At 40.0% G+C, this 27358-nt stretch overlaps 3 protein-coding genes across 3 annotated transcripts; 2 read left to right on the top strand and 1 right to left on the bottom strand.

The window, feature by feature from the left end:
- Window positions 1-22991, bottom strand: LOC6558750. Its single transcript, XM_032741166.2, has 3 exons — window positions 22646-22991; window positions 5274-6112; window positions 1-5117 (listed from the first exon to the last, which is right to left on the bottom strand). The coding sequence occupies exons 1-3, from the start codon at window positions 22658-22660 to the stop codon at window positions 203-205; spliced, it is 5769 nt and encodes a 1922-aa protein (XP_032597057.1). The 5' UTR covers window positions 22661-22991; the 3' UTR covers window positions 1-202.
- Window positions 20159-21043, top strand: LOC6557934. The gene is made up of 2 exons (XM_001983150.3): window positions 20159-20682; window positions 20903-21043. The coding sequence occupies exons 1-2, from the start codon at window positions 20191-20193 to the stop codon at window positions 21041-21043; spliced, it is 633 nt and encodes a 210-aa protein (XP_001983186.2). The 5' UTR covers window positions 20159-20190.
- LOC6557665 lies at window positions 21147-21744 on the top strand. Its single transcript, XM_001983151.3, has 2 exons — window positions 21147-21447; window positions 21527-21744. Exons 1-2 carry the CDS (start codon window positions 21148-21150, stop codon window positions 21638-21640), a joined length of 414 nt encoding a protein of 137 aa, XP_001983187.1. The 5' UTR covers window position 21147; the 3' UTR covers window positions 21641-21744.
- Window positions 22992-27358: the final 4367 nt, after the last annotated feature.

Here is a 27358-nt window from a genome sequence, read left to right as displayed (position 1 = left end):
TTTTGAAATGTGTGAATGAAATACATAACTCTATGTAAACAATTGCTTGGAAATGAGAATACTTTTGGTCTATGTAGAAATAATAATAGCTAAATGCACATTTTACATATGCAATAAAAAATGACATTTTATAATGTTGCGCATTAATTACAACGTTAACGAGAAGGACAACAACAATGAAGTGCAACTGCAACAAGTTCGTTCAGCTGAGCGCAATTGCAACAATGATAATCACACCAATTACAATCAGACACAACGTGAGCAAATCATTGGGCGTAATCAGACCCACGGTGCAGGCGAAAACTATGTGCTCCAGTGTTGTCAAACCGCCGCGTGTCAACCGCGCCCCCGCCATCTCTGCTGGTGCATGCAATGTGCGCAACTCGCCGAAGACGGAGAGCGCTTTCGAACTTGTCGTCGGCAGTTCGTCATCAGCGTCAGCGTCGTCGACGACGTCAACGCCAGCGACACTGTTTGCCAACGCCGGAAGTCCTTGGCGTCGCTGGGTCGTCTCATTTTCGTTACGACTGCGCTGCTGCTCATTACGTGCTAAAGTATCCTTAATTGGCACATCATTTTTGCCGGCTTCGTTGTTAATTTCTTCTTTGATGGCATCCGGCAGCGTCGCTGCTCGGGTTTCAGTTTCGTAATTGAGTTTCAATTCGGATATGCTCAGCTTGATTTGCGGTGTCTCGTAAACGATGCTCTCAGTTAGCTCAACGGGATCACATTCGTCAAGTTCGATAAGCAGCGCTTCGTCAAGTGCACTCGCAACCAGCTCAGCGTCGTCAAGTGCTGGTTGCTCTTTTATTAGAGCTTCACTCGCCAAATCATAGACAGCCACACTAAGTGCGAGTGTTTCGTCAAATTTTGAAATGTCGTCAAGTTTGTCTTCGCCAATTTTGTGCTCATTTTCCTCAAGTTGCTGCTGGTCTTCTTTTAGTAGAGCTCCACGCGCCAGATCATAGACAGCTTCGTCAAGTTTCAAATTGTCGTCAGGTTTGCCAGTTCTGTGCTGATCTTGGCCAAGTTTGGCCTGCTCACGCAAACCTTCGAGCAATTCTTCCTCTGTAGGCAAACGTGGAAATTCCTCTTCCCCATCTGAGACTAATGGCTTCTTCTTCCTCTCGATATCGTTATCGATAACAATGGCATTTATCGATACCTGTGTGACGTAGTGCTCCTTAACCTCAAAGCGGCTATTATAAGTCGTTTGCAGCTCAATGGAATTATTGGTCTGGGCTGTGGAAAGCGGAAAATCAGCCAAGCTGGCATTACCCGAATCCGGATTGGAGGATATCTCCTCCTCCTCCCCAAGCGAGCTCAATGAATCGAACTGGGTCACGTTAGTGGCCGGTGCAGTTGCAACTTGCTGCAACTGTGGTCTATCCATAACAATGCTGATGTTGCTGGCATAAATGCGATTAAAATTGGGCGAAAGTTTTAAATTCGTCTTCGTCTCCGGCTCCGTCTCCTTCTTCAGCTCCGCCTGCTTTTCCTGTTCCCGCTCCGTGTCCTGCTCCAGTTCGAGCTCTAGCTCTGGTATGGTGGCTAACTTACAACTATGACTACTGCAATTACTAGCATTAGTGGATGTGGATTGGGTATTGTCTGGTGAGTAGCTGCTGCTGCTGGTAGTGCTAGTAGTAGTAGTGGTGGTAATAACATCGATTTGAGGGTCAACATTTAAAACTGGATTAGTAGTGGTAGCTTGAACGAGAGCACTGCGGGGATTAGTAGCGGCATCTGAGGAGCTCAACTCCTGGCATTCAGATTGGACCTGGCCAAGTTGCTGGGCGGGGACAAGGCCTTTACCTGTTGCTGGCTTGCGTTGCTTTTGCTTCTGCTTCTGCTTCGGTTTCTCCTCAATGCCAAAAATGGCTGCCAGCTCCTCGCTGGAATTGTACTGAGATGGCGAGGAGGAGCGTGCTCTCCGCTCACCCACCGGCGTCAACTGCAACGGAGGTGATGGTGATGGCGACGGGGAGGCAACGCTGGCGGTTTGATTTTCACTCGTGTTGCTGTTGTTGTTGTTGGTGCTCAAGGTGCTGTTGTTGTTGCTGTTGGTGCTCAGCGTGCTATTGTTGTTGTTGTTGGTGCTGTTCGATCTGGTCGATTGCACATCATAGGATGTGGTGCTGAAGGTCTTGATAGGATCAGTGCTGGGTGCATGATAATCACTGCTCTGCGACTTGATGTAATCACTCGACGAATACGGATTGAATGAGGTAATGCTCGAGGAGAGAGCCCGACCCACATTTGAGGGACTCGTCGACTTGGCCAGACAATCACTGCTCGAACTGAAGGAGGAGGCAGTGGTGCTGACAGTGGCACCACCACCACCACTGCTCATGCTGGGCGCCGTGGTGCGCTGATCATCGGTGCCAGTGCCAGATGTGGTGGTTACTGTTGTCATGCTGCTGCTGCTGTTGTTGTTGGTTGCAGTTTGTCGAGCTTGTCGCTCGCATTCCAGCATAATGCGATCTATGTCCTCGTTGGGAGCTGTTGTTGTAGTTGCTGCTGCTATTGCTGTTGCTGCCCTCGCCTCTGCAATGGGACAAATGAGAGTGGCATCAGCGTGGACTTGTTGTTGTTGTTCGCAACCAGCTACAACAGCTGCTCCAGCTGTGCTCAGTGTATTACAGTTGGCCAGATTGTCGTAGTCCGGCGGTGGTTGCGCCTCGGCCAATTCGCTCAGTTGTCGCATGCAACGCTTAGCAATCGCCTCGATTTTCTCCGATTGTATGGGATCCAGTTTCTTGATCAGATGTGGCATCACCAACTGTTGCTGGTGAGCTGCTGGCTGCTGTTTCACCTGTCGCGCCTCGTGCACCACCACTGGTGGCTCTGTTGTCACAATATCCTTGAGTATCTTCTCGCAAACGGCATTCGCCGCCTCGGATACCTCATCGATGGCCCGAATCAGTTTACCCTCCTTGTGCAGCTTGCGGGGATTAGGTCGTTGCTGGTTGCCTCCAGCTTGCTGCTGGCTGTCCGTCCGATCTTGGTCAGGCAGGGTTTCTAGCAGCAGTTGGCCACAACGCTTGGCCGCCACGGAGACTGCCTCGATCTGTTGCAGCTCCTGCTCCAGTTTCTGCTGCTCAGCATTGAGCTTGGGCCTGGCGGCCGTGATGAGCGCCTCCTTGCGCAACTCATCCAGCTCCTGCGTCAACTTGATACTGCTCGCCTGCGCATCCTGCGCAATCTTATTCAACGCATCCTCCAGCAGCGGTTCGGGCGTTAGACTCTTCCGGGGCGCTGGCACAGGTGCCAACTTGGGCGTCGCAGTCTCCTCTTGACCCAGTCGCTCCGGCAGCTGGGCAATGGCGCCACCTAGACTGGGATGTCTGAAGGGTATGTGCGGTTTCTTGGCCAACTCCTCGTCCTGTGCCTTCAGCTTCCGCAACAGGTCCAGGGTGCAGGGTATGTCATTCTTCTTTTCCTCCTCCTCACTGCCGCAAAGATTTGACATGGAACCGGCACGTTCGATGCTGCGCGTTAGCTCCATGTAGCTACCAAGATCACCGCCTGACGGCTTGGCCGCCGCCCGTTGGATGAGGCTGTAGATGTTGGCAGATTGGGTGCGTGTAGCGCGCTGTTTCTTGCTCTGCACGGGATAGACGTAGGTGGATTTGGGTCCGGGTGGATCTTTGCGCAGTGCACGCACTGCCAAATCATCCTTGACGATGTCCGGGGACCCGGTCTTCTTCTTCGGCTGCTGCACCGGTTCCACATGGAGATAATCGCTCTGTGGAGCGGGCACAATTGGACCAACGGGTATGCCAAATGGAGGCTGTCTGTCCGCGTGGCGATGCTGCAAATTGGATAACTGCAGATTGCGATAGGCGACATCATCGCGCACCGGATCCGGTTCACCGCCAGGCGAATCCTCATCCTCATAGTCGTCGGCATGCGCCAAGGCGAACTTCTCGAAATCGCTCGGTGTCGGCATGCGTGGCTTGGGCTCCTTCTTCAGCTCCGCCTTAGACTCCACTGTCTCCGCGGGTTCTGTGAGTCCCAACGACTTGTAGATGGCCTCCAGCTCGTTGATGGCCTCCTCCAGATTAGCGGGCTTCTTGCGTGGTAAATAAATTGGAGGCGCTGGTAAACTATTTTTACGTTCGCTGAAAATGGCTGGTGGCGCCTGTTGATGCTGTTCCCGCTTCTCGGCCACATACTCTTCGTACTTGTTGGGCAGATCCTCGCCAGAGCGACGCTGCTGATAGTGATGCGGCATCGAGTTGGTCTTGTGCACATCCCGGTGCCGTATTTCCACATAATTCTGACTGCCATGCTCGCCGGGCTTTATACGCAAACTGCCACAGATGACGTTGTCTGGCTCAGGAGCTGGAGCTGGAGCAGGAGCTGATCTCTTGGGCTTTTGCACCTCTGAGTACATGGGCATGGGATAGCTGCGCAGCTCACTAATCCTCGAGCTGGAAATGGAGCGTGGTTTGGCTAGGGGCTGCTTCCATGTCTCGTTGGAGGTGGGCAAACCACTCTTGGAAGTGCGCAAGACACCACTGTAAGCGGGAAGACCCGACTGTGATCCATCAGCAGCTGCAGCCCCACTCGTGTCCAGCATGTGTATGGGCTTCCTGGAGCGCGGCGTTGCATCTGCCATATAATGAAAATCAACGATGCCATTGGGCAGCGATTTCTTGCCAGGCAACGCATTGCGCTCCGAGCGCGTAATAAAACGTCGATGATGAGGCTGAGATTGGCTGGCCTGCTCCGAGTTGGTACTGCCTGGCTGTGAGTTGAGCGAGTGAACCGATTGATAATGCGGTGGCTGCCACATGCGATCGTCCGAGACACAGCGACCACATTGATCAAAGGCATAAGAGACTGGCCGCAAATCACCCGAACTGCAACCGATGTGAACACGACGCAGTGGATCCCTCGGCGGTGGTGGTGGCGGCAACACTGGTTTACTCGACATCCTCCGTCCACCGCTGGCATTCTGCAAATGGATTTGGCTGTCGTAGCTAATGCTACGCTTTGCATCATTCTGCATACTGTTCTGCAACGGACGCCATTGAACGTAGGCTGGGGAGGCAGAGGAGTTGGTTGCCTGGTAGATGGAGAGTGGCAGTGGTTGCGTCTTGTAGCGCTGCGTGGGCGCGGGCACATGATGCAAGTGCAACTGCTGCTGCTGCTGGAGGGGATATTGCTGCTGGAACTGTTGCTGCTGCAGGAGTTGCTGTTGCTGGAGATGCTGCTGCTGTAGCTGTTGCTGCTGCTGTAGCTGTTGCTGCTGCTGCAACTGCTGCTGTTGCTGGTGCGGTACACCGCCATGACTGATCTCCCCATCCCGAGACAAACGCTTGTAATATCGCTCATTGCGAGCGGCGCGACTGCGTCGACTAGACGGACCACCGGACAGTGCTTGACCACCACTATGAATGCTCTCATCGCTGCGATACTTGGAGAAAGTAGAGGAATTCAACGAAATTAGCTCTTCCTCGCTAGAGTGACCAGGCTTGCGACTGACACGTTGCGTGGAACGCGATTTCTGTGAAGGAAGCAACTGTTGCTGCTGTTGCTGCTGGGATAGATAGAGCCGGCGATCGAGGGAGTTACTGGAGCGACTATTGTAACCAGGTTGATTCTGATAGTAGGGCTCTGGGGGCACCATCTCAACGGGCAGAAAGAACTCGTCGTGCAGCTGGTGATTTTGCGGAGGTGTTGCTGCTGCTGCTGGCAACACAATGTGATCAAAGCCAAGTGTTTTGTGACTGCTGCTGTTCCGAATTGATTTCTTCGCTTTGGACTTGGGCACAAAGCCCGCCTTGCGATCTTCTTCGCTGGAACTGGCGCTATTGTTCTCCGCTTCCTTCTTCTTGTTGCGAAAGATTCGGCCAAATGACCATTTCTGCTTATTGGACAACTGCTGACCAGATCCAACGCCACCTCCTCCACTCAAGCTGCTGTGCTGTTGATGGCTGCGCAAACGATCCATTTCCAGCTCGTCGAGGTTGTCGTTGGTTTTTGCTGCTGTCGCTGATGTTGCTGATTTCGGTTTCGTGTCGTCGTCGGCGCTATTGCGTTCATCAGTCAAGTGTAGCTCCTTGGGCAGCGGCAACTGGGGACGCCAAGTTGTTTGAACAGTCTGCAGGAAGAGAGATAGAGAGAGAGTGAGAGAGAGAGAGAGAGAGAGAGGGAGAGAGAGAGAGAGAAAGGGAGAAGAGAAAGAGGGATATTAATTAGTTTTAGGCGTCAAAATCAAGATTAGTTGTATTTAAACACTTGTTTTATTCGCACTTAATGGGCCTACGCTGTGTTGCCCTATTGTTGTTGTACTCAATGAATTAACTTGGCTCAAAGACCCCGATATAAATCTCTGCATAGATGGCTTTTTTTAATGGCTGGTTTGCGAGTATTTCAAGCAGCGACTACCTTCAAATCATTTTGGCTGCTTTTTATGTTTTAATTTTAATGGCCTTACGTCGTTTCCATAACAACTATAACACAGATAACTCGACTCAGACCAGGGTCAATGCTCCCCCCTTGTTCAAGATTAGCTGACTTAGTCCGCTCTCAGTTGAGATCTATTGTGCACTTGCAGCTTTCTGTTCTGGATCAATCAAGTCAAAATTTGCATACAGCTCCCACGACACAGCCGAAAAATAAAGTTTACTTTTGCCTGTCTCAGCTCATTATCATATTATTTAGGTACTTGGCATAATACTCTAATTGCTACGCAGAAAAACTGGAATGACTACAATGGAAATCTTATCAAGCAACATGATAAAAAGATAATAAAAACTATTAAAGTTGATGACAAGTTCTATAACACTCAAGGAATATTGATCTACGCCACGAATCGAAGGGGTAGTTTAGTACTTGGTTACAAGACATTAAGCTAAATCATCATGTTGTAAAATAAAATAAATATCTACGTCAATCAGATTTAGACTTGATGGAAGAAAAATGATTAATTTTACTTAGACCTCTTCCACTTTTAAATACTATATACAAATATTGTACAAAAATAAACGAAATTGCGTGTGAAATTCAATTTCTTTTTCAATTTTTTGTTTATAGGAAGAAGAAAAAAAAGCTCTAAAATTGGGCGTGGGATCCAAATACAATAATGATTATGATGATGATACATCATTTCCACTGCTGACGCCACTGGGACGACAACGACGATATTGCGGCATTTCTGAGAACCAAGAACAACACTTGACTTATTCAGGCCGAAGGGCATCTTTTATGGGCAAATAAACAAACGTCAAGTATAGACATAAACATGATACGGAGACATACAGAGGGATTATGATTAAATTTCGATTGATATTCGATAGCCTGACCGGAAGTGATTGAATGGAAGTTAAAGACCAGCAGACAACAACATGGTGAATAAGATGTTGCCACAAATTAGTTTTCAATATAGTTTTTGACAAATTTAAAAGCACATTAATAATTCTTGGAGAATTATTTCAACATTTATAGCACGTGTTTTTTACAAGAGACATTCACAATGATTTATAGACTGGAACACATAACGCAACTCGATTCTAAAAACTGGCCACATAAACAACAACAGCAACAACAAGCAGCTACGTGACTCAGTTTAAGGCAACATTAAAAATGTTTAACTGTGTAATTCTGTAAAATTATAAGGGAATTTATGCAGCAAAATTCAGACAGCTGCGTAACGTCGGGCAATTTGCCAGCGCACAAATCACTCATACGCACTGTGCAACGCGTGTCTATGGCGCAAATAAGGAAAACACAATAGAAACACACACGCACACACATGCACAGGGGTGTGTGAGTGTGACAACTAAAAATAAGCACGCAAAACTTCAGACACAAAAAATGTACAAAAGGAAATTTCAACTTCTGTTTCTGCCGAAAAAAGCGATAACAAAAACAAATTTGGACTCCAATCGAAATGGCAAATCTGAATTGAAGCTCAACAGCACACGGAATAATGTATGTGAAAATTTATATAAAAATAAAATAAATTAGTTTCAAGTGAAAAGTGAAAATTTACGCGCGCTGTAAACTTGTAGATGCGAAAGCGTTCAGTCGACTGATAGGACAGGAAAATCTGTGAAGCGATCACCGTGAACGGAATGCCCCGAAAGCTTTCTCGGGAAGCTCTCGCTCTCTTACACTCTTAAGTTCTAAGAGAGAGAGAGAGAGAGAGAGAGAGAGAGAGAGAGAGAGAGAGAGAGAGAGAGAGCGAGAGAGCCGATGCCTTGGGCTGATTTAATGGGTTCCTCGGCATGAGCTGAGCACCAGCATTGCAATTAAGTAAATATACTCGCCGTAACGAAATCAAAATGTTTTTCCATTTAGTTTTCCAGATCCGCATCGGATCGTTTTAAATTGTATTAAGTCTAAACAGTCAATGACCTGATCCCAAAAGTGAACAAAAGATATAAACTCGATTCAGTGGAAAACCCCAAATAAAAAGCTTTTCCACCCACTTGCCCAGTGGGAAAGTCAATGTAGATCGGGAAATGTGTCACCTTAAATTAACAGACTCATTAAGGCCATGAGTCTTGCATGCCACAAAACAACAACACACACATTAAGTGATATAATAAAATCTGTGTGTGTGTTTTTTTTAAATAGATTGAATAAGGTGGAATACTTGAAATTTTCACATCTTGCTCCAGTTGGACTGACAGTGGAATTTTCAGGGCGAGTGACAGATATTTTGACAGATTTGGGGGAAAATGGAAATGGAATCCGAAACAGACAAAAAACACAAGATTTGAGTGTAATGCGGAAGTTATTCGCGTTGTCGAAAAGTAAAAGCAAATTACTGTAAAGTGGGCGCAAGTTTCGTCGTCGTCGTCGTTCTCGTTCGCGCTGATCTATATATAGACAGATATTTGCTATATATAGAGAGCAGAGAGCATAGCAAAAGCAAATCGAATATGGGTCAGTGGGCATTTTGGCAAAGTCACCGAGATTATAATCTAAAGCAAACTCAGAACTTGGTATTTAAGTCTTTGAAGTAAGCAAAATAAGGTAGCAAATAATTTGAATATTTATTAAAATAGCAAAACGATTTGCAGCTGCTCAATCGAAAGGTCATGAACTGAAACTGAAAACGCATTCGTTTTATAATTTGCTGTCAAAATATGCATTTATTCACAGGGGCATTGCACACACAAGTTTAATGACTTTTACCTTACTTTACATCTTTTATTAATAATTGTTTTCAATTTATTTTAGTTTCTTTTTCTTTTCTGACTAATATGTGTGGCACTCAGAAGTTCGCTGACTGCAATTTATTTCGTTGCACATATGATAAATATTTATCTCTAACAATATAGGTGAAGTAGGAGACTTATCTAATAGCAGTCCTCTTTTGGGCGTAGCATCTTGAAAACAAACATCAAACGAAAATGAAGAAATTTTGAAGTAGACAACAAGTGGCAAGAGTCACGAGGCGTTGAGCTCGACACGCCAACTGCTAATAATAAATTAGGGATGCCACAAGTTGCATAGTAGTAAAAATAATAACAACACACACACAACACATACCATGCATAATCCATACTAATTTTCTTAGGGTCAATGACAGACCCTAGAGCGAGAGCTAAGCTGAAGGGGACCAACAAAGTTGGTCAACTGGAAAAAAGGAGTCAAATGGAAAAAGTCTGTCAGCAGGAAAAGCGCTGAAAATTGTTTGTTTATGCACAGCACGTGTTGCATTTCAACTGCAGCTTGTGGTACAACTTGGTTGTTTATCCAGTGGAGCTAATGATTGTTGTTGTTGCAACAATGATATCCAATGCGTGAGTGAGCAGCGGGCGGCGGGGCATTTTGATGGCAACAGGAAGTTACATATTAAACGTTGTTTTAGTTCTTAATTTTGGGCATTTTTTAATTATGTAATTTTTTCGTTTTCCGAATGGGTTGAAAACTTCAAGTTAATTACATTTTTTGGGCAAATTCCTTTTGTTTTGGTTATAAATTAAACATATATACAGCTGCGGTCCAAATAATGGTAGAATGAAGAAAATAATAGGTAGAATATAGTTCAAATATCATGACAATTTTATATGAATACATGCACTTAATACTCAAGCCAAAAAATAAGTCTTTAAATTTATCACAAATGAGAGCCCGTAAAAATAATAGTACTGAAGCTTTCTTAGCTTGCCCTCCCATTGTATATAATCATAGCTATAATTGTATGGTATTTTTAAATCATTTTCGATGAGAAACTATCCATTTGTTGTTTTGCATAATGGATTAAGGGGCTATGAATATATTGAATATTTGCACTCTATGAAGCAGCACTACTACTATTATATATATATACATGTTGTAATTATGTGTGCATACACAAAAATAAATTAATTTCAACATAATTTCATATTTACAATTCTGTCCAAGCAAACTTTACTAGTTTGCATTTAGACATAAACATATATGTATATTGCCCTTAAGACGTAAACAAAAACATTTGAAATCCGAAACTCTTCGCTTTCATTTTCAAAATGCCCGGCCAATGAACTTGGCCAGCGAGCCGCAAAAAAAAACAAGAAAAAAATCAAGCTGACCGAGTAAAGGCAGCCAAAGACATGTTAAATACCACAAAGATATTTGACACGCATCTGAAGTGGCTACACGGAGATCGGGCAGGGCCTGAGTTGGCCTATTGGTTTAACATATTGTACATCGAATCTTTCAACTTTCACTCGGACGTCATTAGTTTTCACCCGTTCCGGACGCCAGAGGGCGCTGCTATGCATCTATATGTAATCAACATACTCGTAATACATAAATCGATTTTTAATTGTTTTTTGTTATTGTTGTTGTTGTTATTTCATAAGCCCTCAAAAAGCTACCTGTTTGTGGTAGCAAGTTCGCTTTAGTTTAATAAGACACAAATTACTTTGTAGAGACTGTTGTGGCCTTAACGGAGACCCCGACAAATTTGTAACATTTATCTGTATATGGAAACCCAAAAAAAATTTGCATAGTTACGCAAAAGTGATGAAAAGTTTTTTACAAGACCTTTGATATGGGAAATGCGAACAACAACAATATCTACAAGCATTTGTGGGAACTTTTCAACTACTCCTCAACGAACTGAAGCTGAAGACGAAGCAGAAGCGACAGCTGAAGCACTCAACTCATGTGTTAAATGAGCTCCGTGTGATTCCATTTTGAATATATACATAATTAACACTCGACGAACACATTTAGTTCACCTTGTTCGGGGAAAAAACAACAGTTCGACTACGATATACCCTAAATATATATTCAGGTTAAATTGTCAGGTTGTATTGCTTCCAGCTACCGAAGAATATATGTATATCTGCAAACTCAAACTGAAATTAACTTCAAAATTGTGATTTTTATTGCTATCGGAAATCGAAATTGTCACGAAACTTTGGCAGTTGTCGATCAAATTAAGCAAACTTGATCTGCGAGGGGTATACTTAGAACTTATATTCAAATTTTCAAGTCTCTAACTCTTATAGTCTCTGAGATTCACGGACATGGCTATCTAGACTCGTTTGTTGGAGCTGATCAAGAATATATGTACTTTATTGGGTCGGAGATGCTTCCTTCTGCCTCTTACATACTCTTGCACAAAAGGGTTATACCCTTTTTAAGCCAATTTTATGGGTTCAGGGTATAAAAATCGGCTTCTAATATCTGCCGTTACCTTCATTTCTTCTTATGACGTATTCCGAAAGTCGAACATGCTTCTCACCAAGATATTGGTGTCATTACCATTTATTTTAACCTATTCAACTAATTATGCCATATTTAGAGATTACTTTATTGAATTTATGTGTTTCTTTATCCCTTCCACCAGCACGTGTGGTGATGAAAACACTTCCAAGACAAGAGTGTGCGAAGATTTATTGGTCTAACTGTAGGTGTAAAGTTCGTCTTATAAACATAAAACTTGACCGCTGTATAAAATATTTCAATGCATTTGTGCTTGTTTCAAGTTGTAGCTTTGCTGTTAAGCAGTCATTAACACGTTTCCATTAAAACTCTGACTCTGGAAAGACCTTGACCCAACAGTCGACGCGTTTAATGTTTAATAATAAATGGGCGTTTACCGAAATAACTTGGCAATATACTATTTGCGATAATTGTTTAAAAACAAATGATATACAAATGAATTCGTTAAAATGGTTATGCCTGAAAAACATAAAACGAATTCACAAATTGTGCAAAAACTGTAAGAAACGTGCGTCGATGTTCAAATTCTCGTAATTTCCGTACTTTTATAGTATTTACCATGGCCCCAAAAAATCACATGCACTTGTTTAAATTATACACAAAATATAAAACCCCATAGCAAACATGTATTATATAAATGCGAAAATAAACTTGAGTTGTTAAAACAAGCCATATTTCATCTTTACTCGGTAAAGCCGAAAGGTGTTAAATTAAATTTGTTGTTCATTTCGAATCAATTCGATGTGAATGATCAGTTTTTATGTTAAAATTCAGTAAAATACATTTTGACTTTCGGGTTCTACGATTGTCTGCAGTTTTTTGTATCTTGGATATTCTTGTGGCGATTTTGGTTTTGTTTCTTCACTTTTGCGCTTATGTTTATTTTCACAATTTCACAGCATTTGTTATCCTTCTTTTTTGTGTATTTGAATTTTGTGTGCTTTTCATTTTCAATTTGCCTCACAGTCTGACAGCAGTCCGCAAAAATTGTTGGCAAGCAGACAAAACTTAAGATGAGAAAATTTAAATTAATGTCCGCTAAAATTGTCTATATATATGTGCACATAAATAAATACATCTAGTTAAAGCCGGTCCATTTACAGATACACATATTCATAAGTATATACATATTAATATATATCTGCGAATATTTGGCTGTCGAATTTTTATCAGATGAGTCATAAAACTCATCAACTGATTAATACCTGAACCTGAACTCACGTTATGTGATGCCTATTTATAATTTGGTCATGCGACTAATAGTCGTATTTTTATTCCACTATTCACATTTCTTATATACTCAAATTGCTACAGAATCTGAAGTAGTTGTCTCTACATTTAAGGGCAAGCGTTTATTTTAAAATACAATTAAAATTTGAATAATGTAATTTTACTATCAATATTATTATTATTATAGATTATTTAATTATTTAATGCTGATAGCAAAATATAAATTAAATACTTATCAAAATCTATTTTTCTTATTTATAGGATTGTTTGAAGTTAAGTGGTCATATATTAATTAATTGGTTAAGTGGTCATTTCGCAAGGAGACAATTCAAATAAAGCCGATCAGCTGTTCTATTTAAATCAAGGGATTATTTTGCCACTCACATGTTAATGACAGCTGCTACTCATAATGGAATAGCGAAATGTAACGAATGTGAATGTGCAAAATGTTGAGCACAGTGGAACCCGACTATCAGAAGTAAACCAATTTGCCAAGCTACTCTAGAACGAACAGGCATAAGCCATAAAAAGTAATCATGGACTGACATCCTTTTGCGGCTAGTGGAAGTTGGCGGAAGTAAGCGCTTTGCATTTCCGCCACTTAATGGGGCATAATCACACCGGAGTGATAGTTGAATAGCCAGCGAGCATCACATTATAATCTCGTCTGATAATTGTTGAACGTATACAAAAGTCAATAACAATTACCACACAGATGGTCAAAGCGTGCTTTTCGTATTTAGAGTTTGCCGCCAGGCTGCTGTTGCTGTGAAAATTGTAAATTGAACACGTGTGGAAATTGTGCCGCAGTTTGTGGTATGTCTGGGGCACGAGTGACAGGTGTTCTACATTTTTGGCTGTGCTTTTTCGAACTGTTAACAATGCATTAAGAGTGCTGAGTGTGTGAGTGTAGTGTTTATTATAGACCAAGGTTCGACCCTCGTGCCGCATTAGTTGCAATTATTGTGGCCTCTTGACATTCTTCTTTATATATACCACATATACATTTCAGCACTTACGCATTATCGATCCCAGCATTAAGCCAACTGTCACCACTTTACGACCTACGACAACTTAAAGTGTCATCGATTTTATTTCGATAAAGATAAAAACAAACAAAAAAACACAAAATGCACTAAGTTCATTAAAAGGCAATACACACGTTAAGCGAACTTGCCCCTTAGAGGCTTCAGTTAATGCAAGACTTCAACTAATTAAAAAAAAAAACACGCTGAATTGTTATTGAAACTAATTGGCTTAAAAATTACCTTTTTTATTAATTAATTAATTAAATACACACTTTTTGGATCTATGTAAGCCCCACCAATCTGCAATTGGAGCAGAGCACATACAAAAATTCAATTTCGATTACAGAAATGGTTTTCGCTTATCTAATTACGTATATCTTGCTGGCTCAGTTTCCTTTCTATAAAATTGTTATTTTATTTATCAAATGGTGTTTATCGTTTGCTAGCGCGTTGTGTGGCGTGAAAAGTGCAGTAAAATATCAAACAACAACTCGAAGACTTAAGAAAATTGTAATTAAAAATGCTGTAAAAATATTTGATTGCACACGCAGGCCAACCACAACAGTGAACACTGCCTATAGAGACCTCTTAGGAAAATATAAAAATCTATAAAACAGAGAAGAGTGTAAAAATTGTAGCAGAAATTGCATTCACAGCCTAACCTGGGCTGCTAACCTTATAGACTCCTGACATTTATTTATTTATTTAATCTGAAATAAAAGGTTATTTATTTGTAAAAAATGTAATTAAGTTATATAAAATTAAAGGGGATCAAATCAATTAAAAATTATAAGTGAATGAAAAATAACATGAACAATTTAATAAATAAATATGTGTGTATTAAAATATAAAAAGGTTACGAGGTTTGACGAAACCCACAAAAACCCAGGGAGATAAAGATTGACACATAAAATAAAGACAAATCTGTGAAACTGTAGAGTAAGATAAATTGACTACATATAATGGTAATAATAATATATAAATAATGTTTACTATAGTTTATGAACACTGTCTCGCCTAAGCCGCACACACAGAATGCCACAGCACAGCTTTTCAGCTTTTTTCCAATGCTTTTTTTAATTATGCACATTGCTTGTTATTGTTGCTTCTACTTTTTATGAGACTTTTGCTTAGTTGCGCAGCAGCATCACGTAATAAATTTCATTACGACCACAAAATTGGAATCGAGTAGACGTGCAGATGTTGTAAGGTTTTACTGCGAAACTCTTGAGAGAGCTCTGATTACTCAGCACAACAACCAACGAGCTTAAGCTAATTTAATAGTTTTGGAATCGTTGTGCTTATTTATTATTAGTTACTCAGTTTTCTGCGATAAGCGCTTAACTCCATTTGCAATGGCCTTTCAAAATGTCAACAATTACACAATACTCTAAAAACAAAACAAAAAACATTAGTATTTCATGTCTGCCAATAAAAAGCCCATTTCATCAATGTCATGTGGCAGACCAACAAATGGGAACCCACATCACACACTTGTCTTCTTTTTTGTTTTTGGATACACGTGCGGCAATAATGGTGGGTTCCAATAATTTTGCTTAATAATGCAGTAATCGACAGAAATGAAAAAAAGCCCCAATAATAGCAATAATGATTGAAAGTGGTAGATGGACATGTTGAGGTTCAAACGAAACGATTATCGTCATTCGATAAATTAAAATAAAAATACAAAAATAAACATTTATTAATGTTGTGCCGCATATTAAATGCCCTTGTAAACAATCAAGAATGCTGTAATTCCTGCTGTTAAATATTTATTTCTATTTTATCGCCAAATTTCCAATTAACAAGTTTTGCACACTAAAATGTAAGCATGCGTGAATGAGTTCTCATTTCTCAATATGGTCAATATGTCAGGTCAATATGAAAATATATCTGCTCGGGGAATACGAGAACTTATATTCCAAACTTGAAATCTCTAACTCTCTTGATTCTGATCAAGAACAAATATACTTAATGTGATCGAAGATGCTTAATTCTGCTTGTTACTTTGGCATACTTTGGCACGATTATACTCTTTTTATTGTAAGAGTAGAAAGCTTCGTTTAAGGGAAAGTAATTGTATTTTAAGCAAGGAGCACTTCAGATCTAAAGCAATTTATATCAAACTCATTTTTATGGCTCGTTTCTAACAAAAAGGTGAGCAACTACATATATGTGGGGTATATATTTACTTCAATACAAGGTCTTGCCTTGCCTGATTTCATGTCTAACTGTCGGGGTGAGACCTGAGGCCGGCCTTAGTCATGCCAAGTTAATCAAGAAACAAGTTTTCCGAATCGATGCCATCGAATTACATTTGCCACAGCAACAACAGCTTGTGTTTCTCCTCATTGAGTTCCGCTAACGAATCGCCTTTGGCGCAAATGAAATTAATGAAGGCGGTATTTGACTAATTTCAATTTGTCTACTAGCTCGCTGGGCAAATGCACCTCAAAAAAGACCATAAAAGGGGCACTTTTTTTGGAAAAAAAAACAAAGAGTGAAGTTAAGAAACCAGTTGTTGCATTTAGACACGCCCTAAACGACAATGAACTTGAATCCCCAAAAAGATATGCAAATCAAACCGTTAAATAAAAACAACGTAATTAATAAGGCATGAAAATGTGACTGTCAAAGATAAATCATACAAGAAAAGCATTTGGCCGTTAAGTGGGATTGTGGATGGTGTTTGGGGAACATTATCCAAAAGAGAAGACGACCTCGAACAGGTAACAAACAGTGGATAAATATATACTTTTTTTTTAAGGAATTGGAAAATCCTTTATGCAGTCACCAGTCAGGTAGTCAATTGTATGGGGTGTGTTTTATGTGAGTTGCTCGAGAGTTCAAAGGCATTGAATTGAATTTAGAGTTCAGTTTAGTATTGCGTGTGCCTCAGCCGTGATTCACAACAACGGAGGACTTGCTGGTAATTAAAATGATACATTTTTATATTGCGGACCACGCCCAGGAATTCAATGCCTTACCCAAGCCAAAAAAAAATCAAATTCCTTTCCCCCAGCTTATGATAACTGAAGCTAATTACTTAGGATCGGTCAGAAGGCTTGTTCAACTACATTATATGGATTTGACGTGATCCGAAACCGAACCCAACCCAACCCAAAAACCAAACCACAGACAACACTTGAGCTCAGTGAAATGCAAAAAGTCGAGTAGAATCGAGTTGAGAATCGATCGAGTGTAAATGTGGAGCAATTGAATATCAATATCAATATCATGTTAGACACCTCTCATCTCACATTTCAGCTGGAAAGTTGTTGACCCACTCTGTAACGGCTAAGATAAAGGCTCAATGACGACAATGGCAAATCTTTTAATCTCTTAGAATTTATATATATCCCATTGCAGCAAACTGTCAACGTTTGGCATTTGATCTATTGTCTTTATAAGGCCCCCAACTCGCTGGACCTTATCGCTAGACTTCTGGCCAGAGATCATTTGTCAATGTGTCATAGCAGTTTATGTTTTTGTTTGGGTTTCGTGTTTGTGTTGCATTGTTTATAGTTTGGTGTGGCATCTTCGTTTCATTATTATTTTTTAAATATATTTTTTGCTGTCGCAAAGCCGAAATGTGAGCAATGTTATTGTTTAAAAATTGAGTAATATGCTGCTCCGGTTCGGAATGCGGCCGAGATGGGTTAGCTGAGATTAGCATGAGTGATGTGACACATTCCCAATGTGTAGCAGAATGTGGCAAACACTAAATACACACAAATAGAACCATTCCCAAAGGTTGGTCTGGTTGTCAAGCGGTAGCCAAACTCAAAGGCAGTCTCAAGAATAGGCTCGTAAGATTGAAATAATAATGCGATTATCGAAAAGTCGGATAAGACAGTTTAAATAATAAGAAAGGCTTTCTTCTAGTTTTCAGTAATATATTTCTCAGTAGAATATATTTATAGAAATTAGAAATGCAATGCAAATTATACATGAGGAACGTTTTAAGCGGATTATTTTAAGCAGTAGTAGGTAAATTGATGATCTGATCAGCAAATCTGTCCGAAACAATCGAAAATTTAGATTTGACACAATTTTTCTTATGAAGATTGCTATTAATTCAAATGATTCAGGCTGATTCGCGACAACAATAATTGAGCAACAGCCTATCAACATACTTGAAGCCCTCCGTTTATGGTGTTTCAGCGAATTTAGCATTCGAATGAGATTCAAGTTTGACACTCGACACCTGAAATGTCGCCACTTCTAAATTAATTCACAACCACAACAAACTGCAGATCTTTGTGGACAGTTAACAATTAATTAATAGCTGTCCAAACAGTTTATCAGTTAATTGCTAACAGTAATTGTCATAACGTTTGCCGTAAATATTAAATCCAAGTCGTTTGCCGGCCCACGTCTAATTGCAGATGGCCCACAAAAAAACGTTGTCGAGCGTTGGCGTTTGCCAAACAGCCAAAGAAATAGCTTTTGCTTCGATTTGATGTATGCTCAATTTGTATTTTGACTACAGCAGCAGCAAATACTCCAAAATGCTTTCGAATTCTCCAAATGAGTTCACACATTTTGGCCAACTCGCAATTGCTTTGAAATTGGGTTGATTGGATTGGCCTAACTGTTAAAGGGCCTACACAGCGCAAAAAGAATATATTGCGTAGGATTTGCAGCCTATAACAAAAACTATAAGCTATCTATCTGAATATGAGTATGGATAATAATAGCAATCCAAGGAATAATAATAAAAATCCAAAGATATGTCAATAAGAATCAAACATTTTCTTTAACTTATAATCTTGGTCTGATAATGAATGTGGATAATAATCCAAAGAATAATAAAGTTGACCTAAATCTTTGAAATTCGTTTTTAAATATGAGTATTGATAATAATAAGCCAAATTTACTTTAAGCCATAAACTAGGTGTGGATAGTAATCTAAATATTTCTTAAACCTCTAAATTTGGTATGGATAATAATCCAAAGAACCCTTTAAACTTTATGATGAATAATCCATTAACGTATCTTAACCTATAAACTTCATTCGAATATGAGTATGAATATTAATCCAACAGTTTCCCTCAGGCACAGTTGACCACTCAAGAATACGCATTTATATGTTATCTACAGTTTTGATTCAATTTATGTGCTATTGATGGCATTTCAAAGAACCCAAAAGAACTCCACACATTTTCACCTAATTATGTGTGCATTGTGTGAAAATGAACAGCATTTCCAGACTACCGTTAAATGGTTTTTGGCATTCTAAGCGCTTGGTATTTTGTTTGGGAGTTTTGATTAAATGCATTAAGAATCTAACAAAAGAAAAAAGGAATGAGAAAAATTGAGAAAAACTAGTTTAAACAAAGCTAAGATAGCGGCAGCTTCCTGCCACTTTTTGACAACGTACCCCGTGGTTGTGGCAGACACAGACGAATGCTGCTGTTGCTGCTGCTGTTGCCGAAGGTAAGCCACATTTTCGACACACAAACCTTAGACAAAAGACACCTGCTGCTGCGGCTGCTGGCCAGGCCAAATACGCTTGGCGTTAGCCAAGTCCAAAGCAAACAATGAGCTAACAGCTAGCAGCGGCTGGCAGAATGTGGCAGCCACTTTGCGGCAGTTGTGGCATGCGCTTGGTAATTGTGTAGAGTGTTGCATGCAGCGCACGGCTTAGTGCGAAAACTGACCCAGTTTGTGGCCAAGACGCCAAGACCAAGACCAACTCACAAGCTGGCCACAACCAACTTACTTCTTTTTTTTTTTGGTAACAATACATTAAGCCACACTAATAGAGCCCACTCTTTTTGTTACAGTAGCCCAAGAGCCCGCATCGAAATAGAGATAGAGACAAATAGAGAGAGAGAGAGAGAGAGAGAGAGAGAGAGAGAGAGAGAGAGAGAGAGAGAGAAGAGAGAGAGAGAGAGAAGGAGAGAGATAGATAGAGCTATTTGAAATTGTATGCACACAAGATAATGCCACATTATTTATGAATGCGACACGTTCAACAAGTCTTTGACCTTTTAATGAGTTGTGAAAATTCGAACGCAGAAAAGTTTTAATAGCTATTTTGGTAAATTAGGTGCGAACATTTTTTTCCTTTCTAGAATATTTAGAAAATTCATCTTCACAACTATTTTACTGTTCAGGTGTTTGTAAATCAAATCTGGAGAACATGTTGAATTTTACATCACTTAAACACAAATGTAATTTTGGATTAGTTTGTTTTTCATACAAAAAAATATATAGTTGCTTAAATTGTTAATATTATTTAGGAATGGAAACGGTGCGCAGAATGGTTCTAAGCATATTCTATAGGCAGAATCCAGCAGTTGGGGATGCTGAGAATGCTGGTGTTGAGGCGACGGCGACAGGCGGCGAGGAACCCAGCTCCAATGATGTGGTGGACTTAATGCAGCAGCAGCAGGTGCAGGGGCAGCCACAGGGACATGGGCCGGGACTGGGGCAGGTGCAACAACTAGAGCAACAGATGGAGACGCCAAGACTCTATCAGTTGGCAACGTCGGATCAGCCAGTGGAATCAGGGCCGCAGCGTTTTGTCGAAGATCGCATCGCGAACGTCGACTATCACACGGAATTTACGAACTTCATTAATCGCAATGCGCCGCAGGGTTTCGCGCCCAAGTTGCACAACATGTTGCCCTACTTGGGAATCAGTTTTGTCGCCTGGCCCAGCTATTGGATATGGCGTGGCATCCACTGGCAAACGAGGCGCCGCAGCGAACGAATTGGCCTCTACATACACAGGGTAAGTGCAAAATCTCTTTCCCTACACTCGGAAAAAAATCGCTGGGATTGTCGATTTAGGGCAAGCTTTATTTATTTTAGTAATAATCGTTTCTTAAATTTAGAACTTATTTGAAAACAAAAAAGCTTGCTCATTTTTCAGGACGATTTTTATTCCGAGTATCCGATATGTCTCTCTCTATATATATATTTATAAGTTTCCGTTGATTAACTGGGCGCAGACCTTTCAACATGCCAAGCTGATGCAAGTGGTGATTTTGGGCATTGGCCTGCTGATGGCCAGCTCGGCAGGTGGTTCCTCGGAGTCCCTCGATGTGCACGAGGTGGCCTATGCGCCGAAATCGAAAAGATCGAAACACTGAATAATAGTGGGCTGTGCCACAAATGTGTTCTTGTCACAACCAAAACAACTAATAGCAATTAATTTCTACAAGTTCATATCAAACACAAAATTTAAAAAAAAAAAATGGGCATTCCGAACTTCTTTGAGAACCTGAAGAATTGGGCGGGGCATGTGGTAAGCGGCACGGAGACGCCACAACAGCGGCATCAGCAGCAGCAGCTGAACGAGCAGCAAAGACGTTTCCCAAATTTGGGCGAGGACATTAGTCACGTGGTGCAAACGCCAGAATTTGGGCAGGTCCTCGATGCGGCATCACCATTTTTGCTGGCCAGTTTAGGCGCATGGCCGGGCTATTGGCTATATCGGGGTATCGATTACTATTCGCACAGGGCGCACGTCCCGCTGCCCACCTACATCAGACAGGCACGTCTTGAAAGGATTATAAAATATCCCCAGTTATATCTCTCAACTCATCTCTCATCTTATCTCGTCTCCTCCTTAGACATTTTACCAGGCCAAGGTTCTGCAGTTTGTCATCATCATGAGTGGGATTATAACCATAATCAACAGACACAGGCGCAACAGCATTCTACTCTACAACAAAGAAGTGGAATAAGACATAAAGATCAAAATATAAAAAATTGCTTTTTCATCCACATTCACAAAATACTCATTCGCAATAAATTTATTAAGTAAATAAACATTTAATTGAAGCTGAAACAGAATTTACTCTTTTTCCCGCTGCTCTACCTCATTCTCGAGTATTTTAACATTTTCTGCCACAGTTCAGGGTTGCATGCCACAAGAATAGTTCGATGCTTGCCTCGATGGTATCTTGACTCAGTTCAGCATTGAACAACTCCGACATGCCGTGAATGTTTTTGCGCAGATTATATATTATATATTTTCCACTTGCATCTTATGGTTTGGGCATTTTTCAAAATTACTCGAAATTAAAAAAAAAAGCAAAACAAAAAACGACTGTAAATCAAGTATGTAATATATTAATCAAGTGTCGACGACAAGTGAAAGTTTTACTTTTATTTAAGATTTTACAACTCGAAAGCAAATATAACAAATACTCAACACAGTTTCAAGTTCAAAGTTCAATAGCTTATCGCTAACGAGCCAATGATCTAGTTAGAGCTCTCATATATATGTATATATAAACAGCAGCGGTATCCAAAATTAACAAAACAAACACTAAACAAACGTCGCCCCCGGCCAAGTGGAAAGATAAATTAGCTACAATTTAAACAAATTACTTAAGTATGAGTTAAGTTGAGAATTGCAGCACGCACAGCAAACAGCGGCAAAAACCCACACAACACACACAAAAACACAGTCAGCGCACAATTAACACGAAAAAGCTGGAAATCAGTAAAAAAAAAACAAAAACATCGCAGAAAGCATACTATTTATGGTTTTTAAAAGAAATACCATTACTTATGGTAATACGTTATTTACCCTAAGACACTAATCACATATAAATTTACATGCTAAGGTAAAGTTAAAGCGTTTTTGTGATCTAAGTGAGATGAGCTCAAGTGGTTTAAGTAGTTCAAGTAGTTGTATTCTAGGCACACACACAATATATATATATATATATATATTGTCTCACCTGTATGAGATACATTGTAATTCCGTTGTGTTATTGTTCCTCCAAGCGATTTAAACAGAAAAACACAGAACAAAACAAACACGCACCAAAAAACGGAGAGAGATGTATATAATTATTATGCAGCGGTGCCTTAAACTGCATTTACGACTGCACTTAGGAATAGGTTGCAACGCAGGCAGGTATCCGACTATCTCAGTATCTTTTATCTGTGTATCTGCTGGTTCTTCTTGTAGTTATTGCTTTGCTCGACTTGGAATGCAGCTAGTGTTTTTTATGATATTGCTTTTGCTGCCAGTCTATTTGCTTTCGAGTTTAGAGCAATTGTTTCAATTAAAAGGAAATTTGTTAACTTTCTCACTTAATGAAAATAAATTGAACACAAAACTGTTTTTTTCTTTCTCTTTGTGGCTTGGCAAATTTACAACTTCGATAAGAAAATACGAAGCAATTTCCAGCGCGATGTAAATAAAAATAGTTTCGAGACTGTTTCTTATTGTACACATTTATATAGTCGGGCTATATAAAGGTAAATAATCGGCAGCATTTAAAAAAAAAATAATAGTCGCTCGTATTTATTATTTTGATGCAATTCTCTGGGTCATTTCATGGGGGTTGTTTGACTAAATTTCATAAAGCAGATGTTTCTGTTTCCGTTTTTTTTTTGTGAATATTTATTTTCGCTCAGTTTGAACTCTTTTGCTTCACTATGGCAATTTTTGTGTGCCAAAAATGCCTTCACAAGTTCTTCTTAAATCGATCAAACAATTTTCAAACGAAAACGGCGAATTAAATTCATTGGAATTTGAGCAGTACTCCGATTATTTTATTTTATATTTCGATGTATGTTTACTTAGATTTATCACTTAAAACATGATTCATAATATTATTTTATATACAGTTCGATTTGGCTTGGTTTTAGTTGTAGTGCATTTTAAATTATTTAGTTAATTTATCGAACGCAGCGCAACACATTACTGCTGTTGCTACATGCACCCTCTACGAATGTTGAGCGCGAACTAAACATTGCTACACATTCAAAAGTTCAGCTGCAGACAAACACACTCACTCACAACAATAGAAGCACTGGAAATGTTATGCTCACAATGGCACTGCTAAACTCAAAATGGTATGCCTGGTTGTGGATGTTAAACGAAACACATACCACACGCAACATCATTATGATGTTCGAATGAGCCAGCGTTCACTGTCTTTGTTGTATGGAATGTTAATTTTAATGCAAATGTGGATCATGTTCGAGTCGAAGTAGTCGCTGCATATAATTTAGTTGCGTTGTTGCTTTCGACAGGCCATCTTAGGAATTTTGTCGTATTTTTTTCGAGGGTCGAAATTTACTACAGTTGATAAATAATTTTTAATATGAGTGGGATTGGCTTAATGGCTATTAAATGAATTAAACGAACAAAGAATAATTCGTTGAGGGGTTTTGGGTGAACAGTGATGACATAAAAAACAATATCGTTTTTTATTATTTATCTACTGTTTAAGCTCGTTGCTTAGAATACATACAAACAAACACACATGCACACTTACAGCTCATACATTTGTTTTGCAACTCCTCTGCTCGAATACTTCGCATACTTGTGGAACGCATTGCAACAGGTTCGTTCGTTGGCTGCTGGGCAGGCATACAAAATCAAAATCAAAGCATAAAGTAATTAATACTGGCAAGAGACCCACCTCCAAAAATGTGTGCGTAAGCGCAACCAACAAACAAAACAAAGCGAAACAGGAAATTTATCGCACGAAAACTTGTAAAATATTTCATAAACAGACTTTCAAGATAACATTTAATCAAATAAATATATAAATATTGATGCCAATAAATAAATAATTAAAAATATACTTTTTAAAAATGCTTCTAATAATAGAAAATATTTTTAAAAAATCATTTAGGACAAGGGTTCATATTATTAAATTATTTTTGTAGTGTTAAGGAAAAGAATATAATAGAAAAACTTTATATTTTTACGGTCGATTTTCATTTTTCATTTCACCAAAATATTTTTTTCTGAGTTTGGCAAACTGCACATTGTCTGGCATTGATGGGTTGTCTGGCAGTCTGCCTGCGTCCCTTTTTCTGACAATGAATGGCAACGCCAACAGCAGCAATTAAGTGAAAATGAAACTTGCAATCGCTGCTGTTATTGTGGCTCGAATATGTGGCAGCAGCGTGATAAATGCGGTTATAAAAACTGGCAATCAAGCAGCCTCAGCGTCAGCTTCAGTTGCACACAAACGAAAGTGAAACAAAACCGCCGACAAACAAGCCAACGAGCCAGCGAAAACTTGCAATTTCCATTTTAATACGCAACAACTTTCGGCTAGAGGCAGGCAAAGGCAGGCAAAAGGCAAGGAAGCAAACGAGAAGTGGATGCGATTTTTTTTGCTTGTCTGCCTCTTTTTGCCATACCAAAGCTGTGAGACGCCCAACGTTAAAGTTAAACGAGTAACAGTCGCACACACAGCACACAACCCACAACAGACAACAGACACGTTCCACGTGTTCCACACCCTCAACACCCCAGCAAGGAGTTCGAGTTTGGCTGGAGTTGGGGCAAAGTCTCGGCTGGGGCATGTCATCAGCATAAATTTCAGTTCACATTCATCATAATTTTCTTGCATTTAATTTGTGCTATAAATTGCCTGCACCCAAACAATGTTCCTATGAATCTGCTGCAAAAGGGCGGCCTCAAATCAACTCGGATTCGGTTTTGATACCCTCTATCCAATTAGTGACAACCAGACCGCCGTACTCAGAGAGAGCATTTGTTACAAAGAGAGAGAGAGATTTGTGTAGGGTACCTGCTTATGTTCGTTTAAAACAAGTTAGAATGCTGTAGTTGAGTGAGCTCGACTAAGTTATATTAACAAAACAGGGGCACTTTTCGATCAAATGAACCAAACTTGATCTGCGCGTAATATATACGAGAAGTTACGTTCCAAATTGGAAGACTCCAGCTCTTATAGTCACAAAGATACGCTTGTTCATACAGACCGACATGATTATATAGAGTCTGCTGTCTCTGCTGATGAAGAATGTATACACTTTATGGGGAGATGCTTCATTCTGTATACAAATGTTTATTCATTTTGAATACAGGCTTAAATCTATGAAATAAGTGGGTCTTATCCAAAAGCTATCAATGGCTAGGAACGTTGGCTGAAACCCGAAAGTACATGCGAAAGTGTTCAATATACAGTTGATCACTTGCTGGTCAGTAGTTTCAGTGGTTAAACAGTGGTCAATATCAGTTGTCGACAGTAGCAGCCATATTCACTTCCACTCCCTGCAGTGCTATTAACAAATCTGTACACTTAGAAAAAAATTGCTCTGAAATTAAAAACATTTTTTAACAATATCTAAATTTTATAATTTTTCTATTATTAAGAAATGCCAATCTAAAAAGTAGAAATGTAAACTCCGATTCTAAGAAAAATCCTCTCTTCAATTCATAAAAGTTATATTTGAGTTTAGACAATACTAGTATTGTCTGCTTGGTGCTGTTACCTACTTTAATGACCACTCTACTCAGTGACAAAGGGTCTCTAGGGTTCACCGTAAAATCGTAAGTATTCTCAGATCTAGTTGTATGAATCTATGAACTATGTAAAATGTGTTTATATATGTGAGATTTAAAAAAAATAATGTTTAATAGTAAATATAAGTAATAAAAAAAACTAAAATAAGAATTTTTACATTTGCCCCGCACAAAGAAAATAGCACTCACTGTAAATTATACATATTTTTCTACATTTGAGAAAAATCCAACCTGAAATTAAGAGATGCCAACCCTGTTTTTTATAAAGGCACAACCATCAATTTTTTAAATTTACTTATTGAATAATAAGGAAGCCTTAACGCCAAAAGTGTGGCGATTTACTAAAGTTCAGTGAGTTTTTTCTGAGTGTATACGCAAGATAGCAAACTGGTTGCCACAAAAAGATGCGTTGTTGTTGATTTTGTTATTGTGTTGCAATCAGCAATGCAGCAACAGAAACAACAACCCTAACATGGGCAGACGAGGCAAGGTCGGTTGGCTGGCAGTGGCTAAAGATCGTTAGGCGAGACGTCCGGGTCAGGGGTCAGTAGTCAGGCAGGTAGAGGAGTATCTCACGGATGCATAGACGAGTGCTGCGGCCATTTAATATTCGCAATCAACGCAGCCGCCGTGGCAAATGAATCGCAATCATAATTTACGACTTTATTATGTAATTACACCCAAAGAGTCGTCCAGGTTAATGCTTTTCGCAGGTAGAAGAATATCCTGATTAGCCCCGACAGGAACTGATTGCCGAGAGTCCTAAACAAATAGGCGCTTGATATTTATTATTGACTTACACAACGAATTCCGTTTTTACAGTTTCCCCTCAATTCAAAAACTTACCTGCAAATAGATGGAAAAAAATAGTTTGTTTATTAGTCATGGAGCAAAAAAAAATATAAAATGCGAGAAAAGGAAAAACGCATTTCAAAGATATCTGAATAAATATGGCGAAAATAAGCGTGGCAATGATTAGGCAATTTCCGTTGACATGCAATTTCCTTTCCCCCATGAGTGGAAATCAAGTTTTCCCATTGAGGATTTTCTATTGTGTTTGCTTTGCTTTCTTGCTGATGATTGCAAAATGGCAAAAACTGATCAACGAGATTGAGCCTAATAAAGCCTAATGGGTTGAGAGTGTTTCGCTATG

This window comes from Drosophila grimshawi, unplaced genomic scaffold (genome assembly GCF_018153295.1).
Source record: "Drosophila grimshawi isolate 15287-2541.00 unplaced genomic scaffold, ASM1815329v1 contig_44, whole genome shotgun sequence".
NCBI lineage: Eukaryota > Metazoa > Arthropoda > Insecta > Diptera > Drosophilidae > Drosophila > Drosophila grimshawi.
Note: the sequence above shows the minus strand (reverse complement) of the source record. Positions and strands in the feature narration are given on the sequence as shown.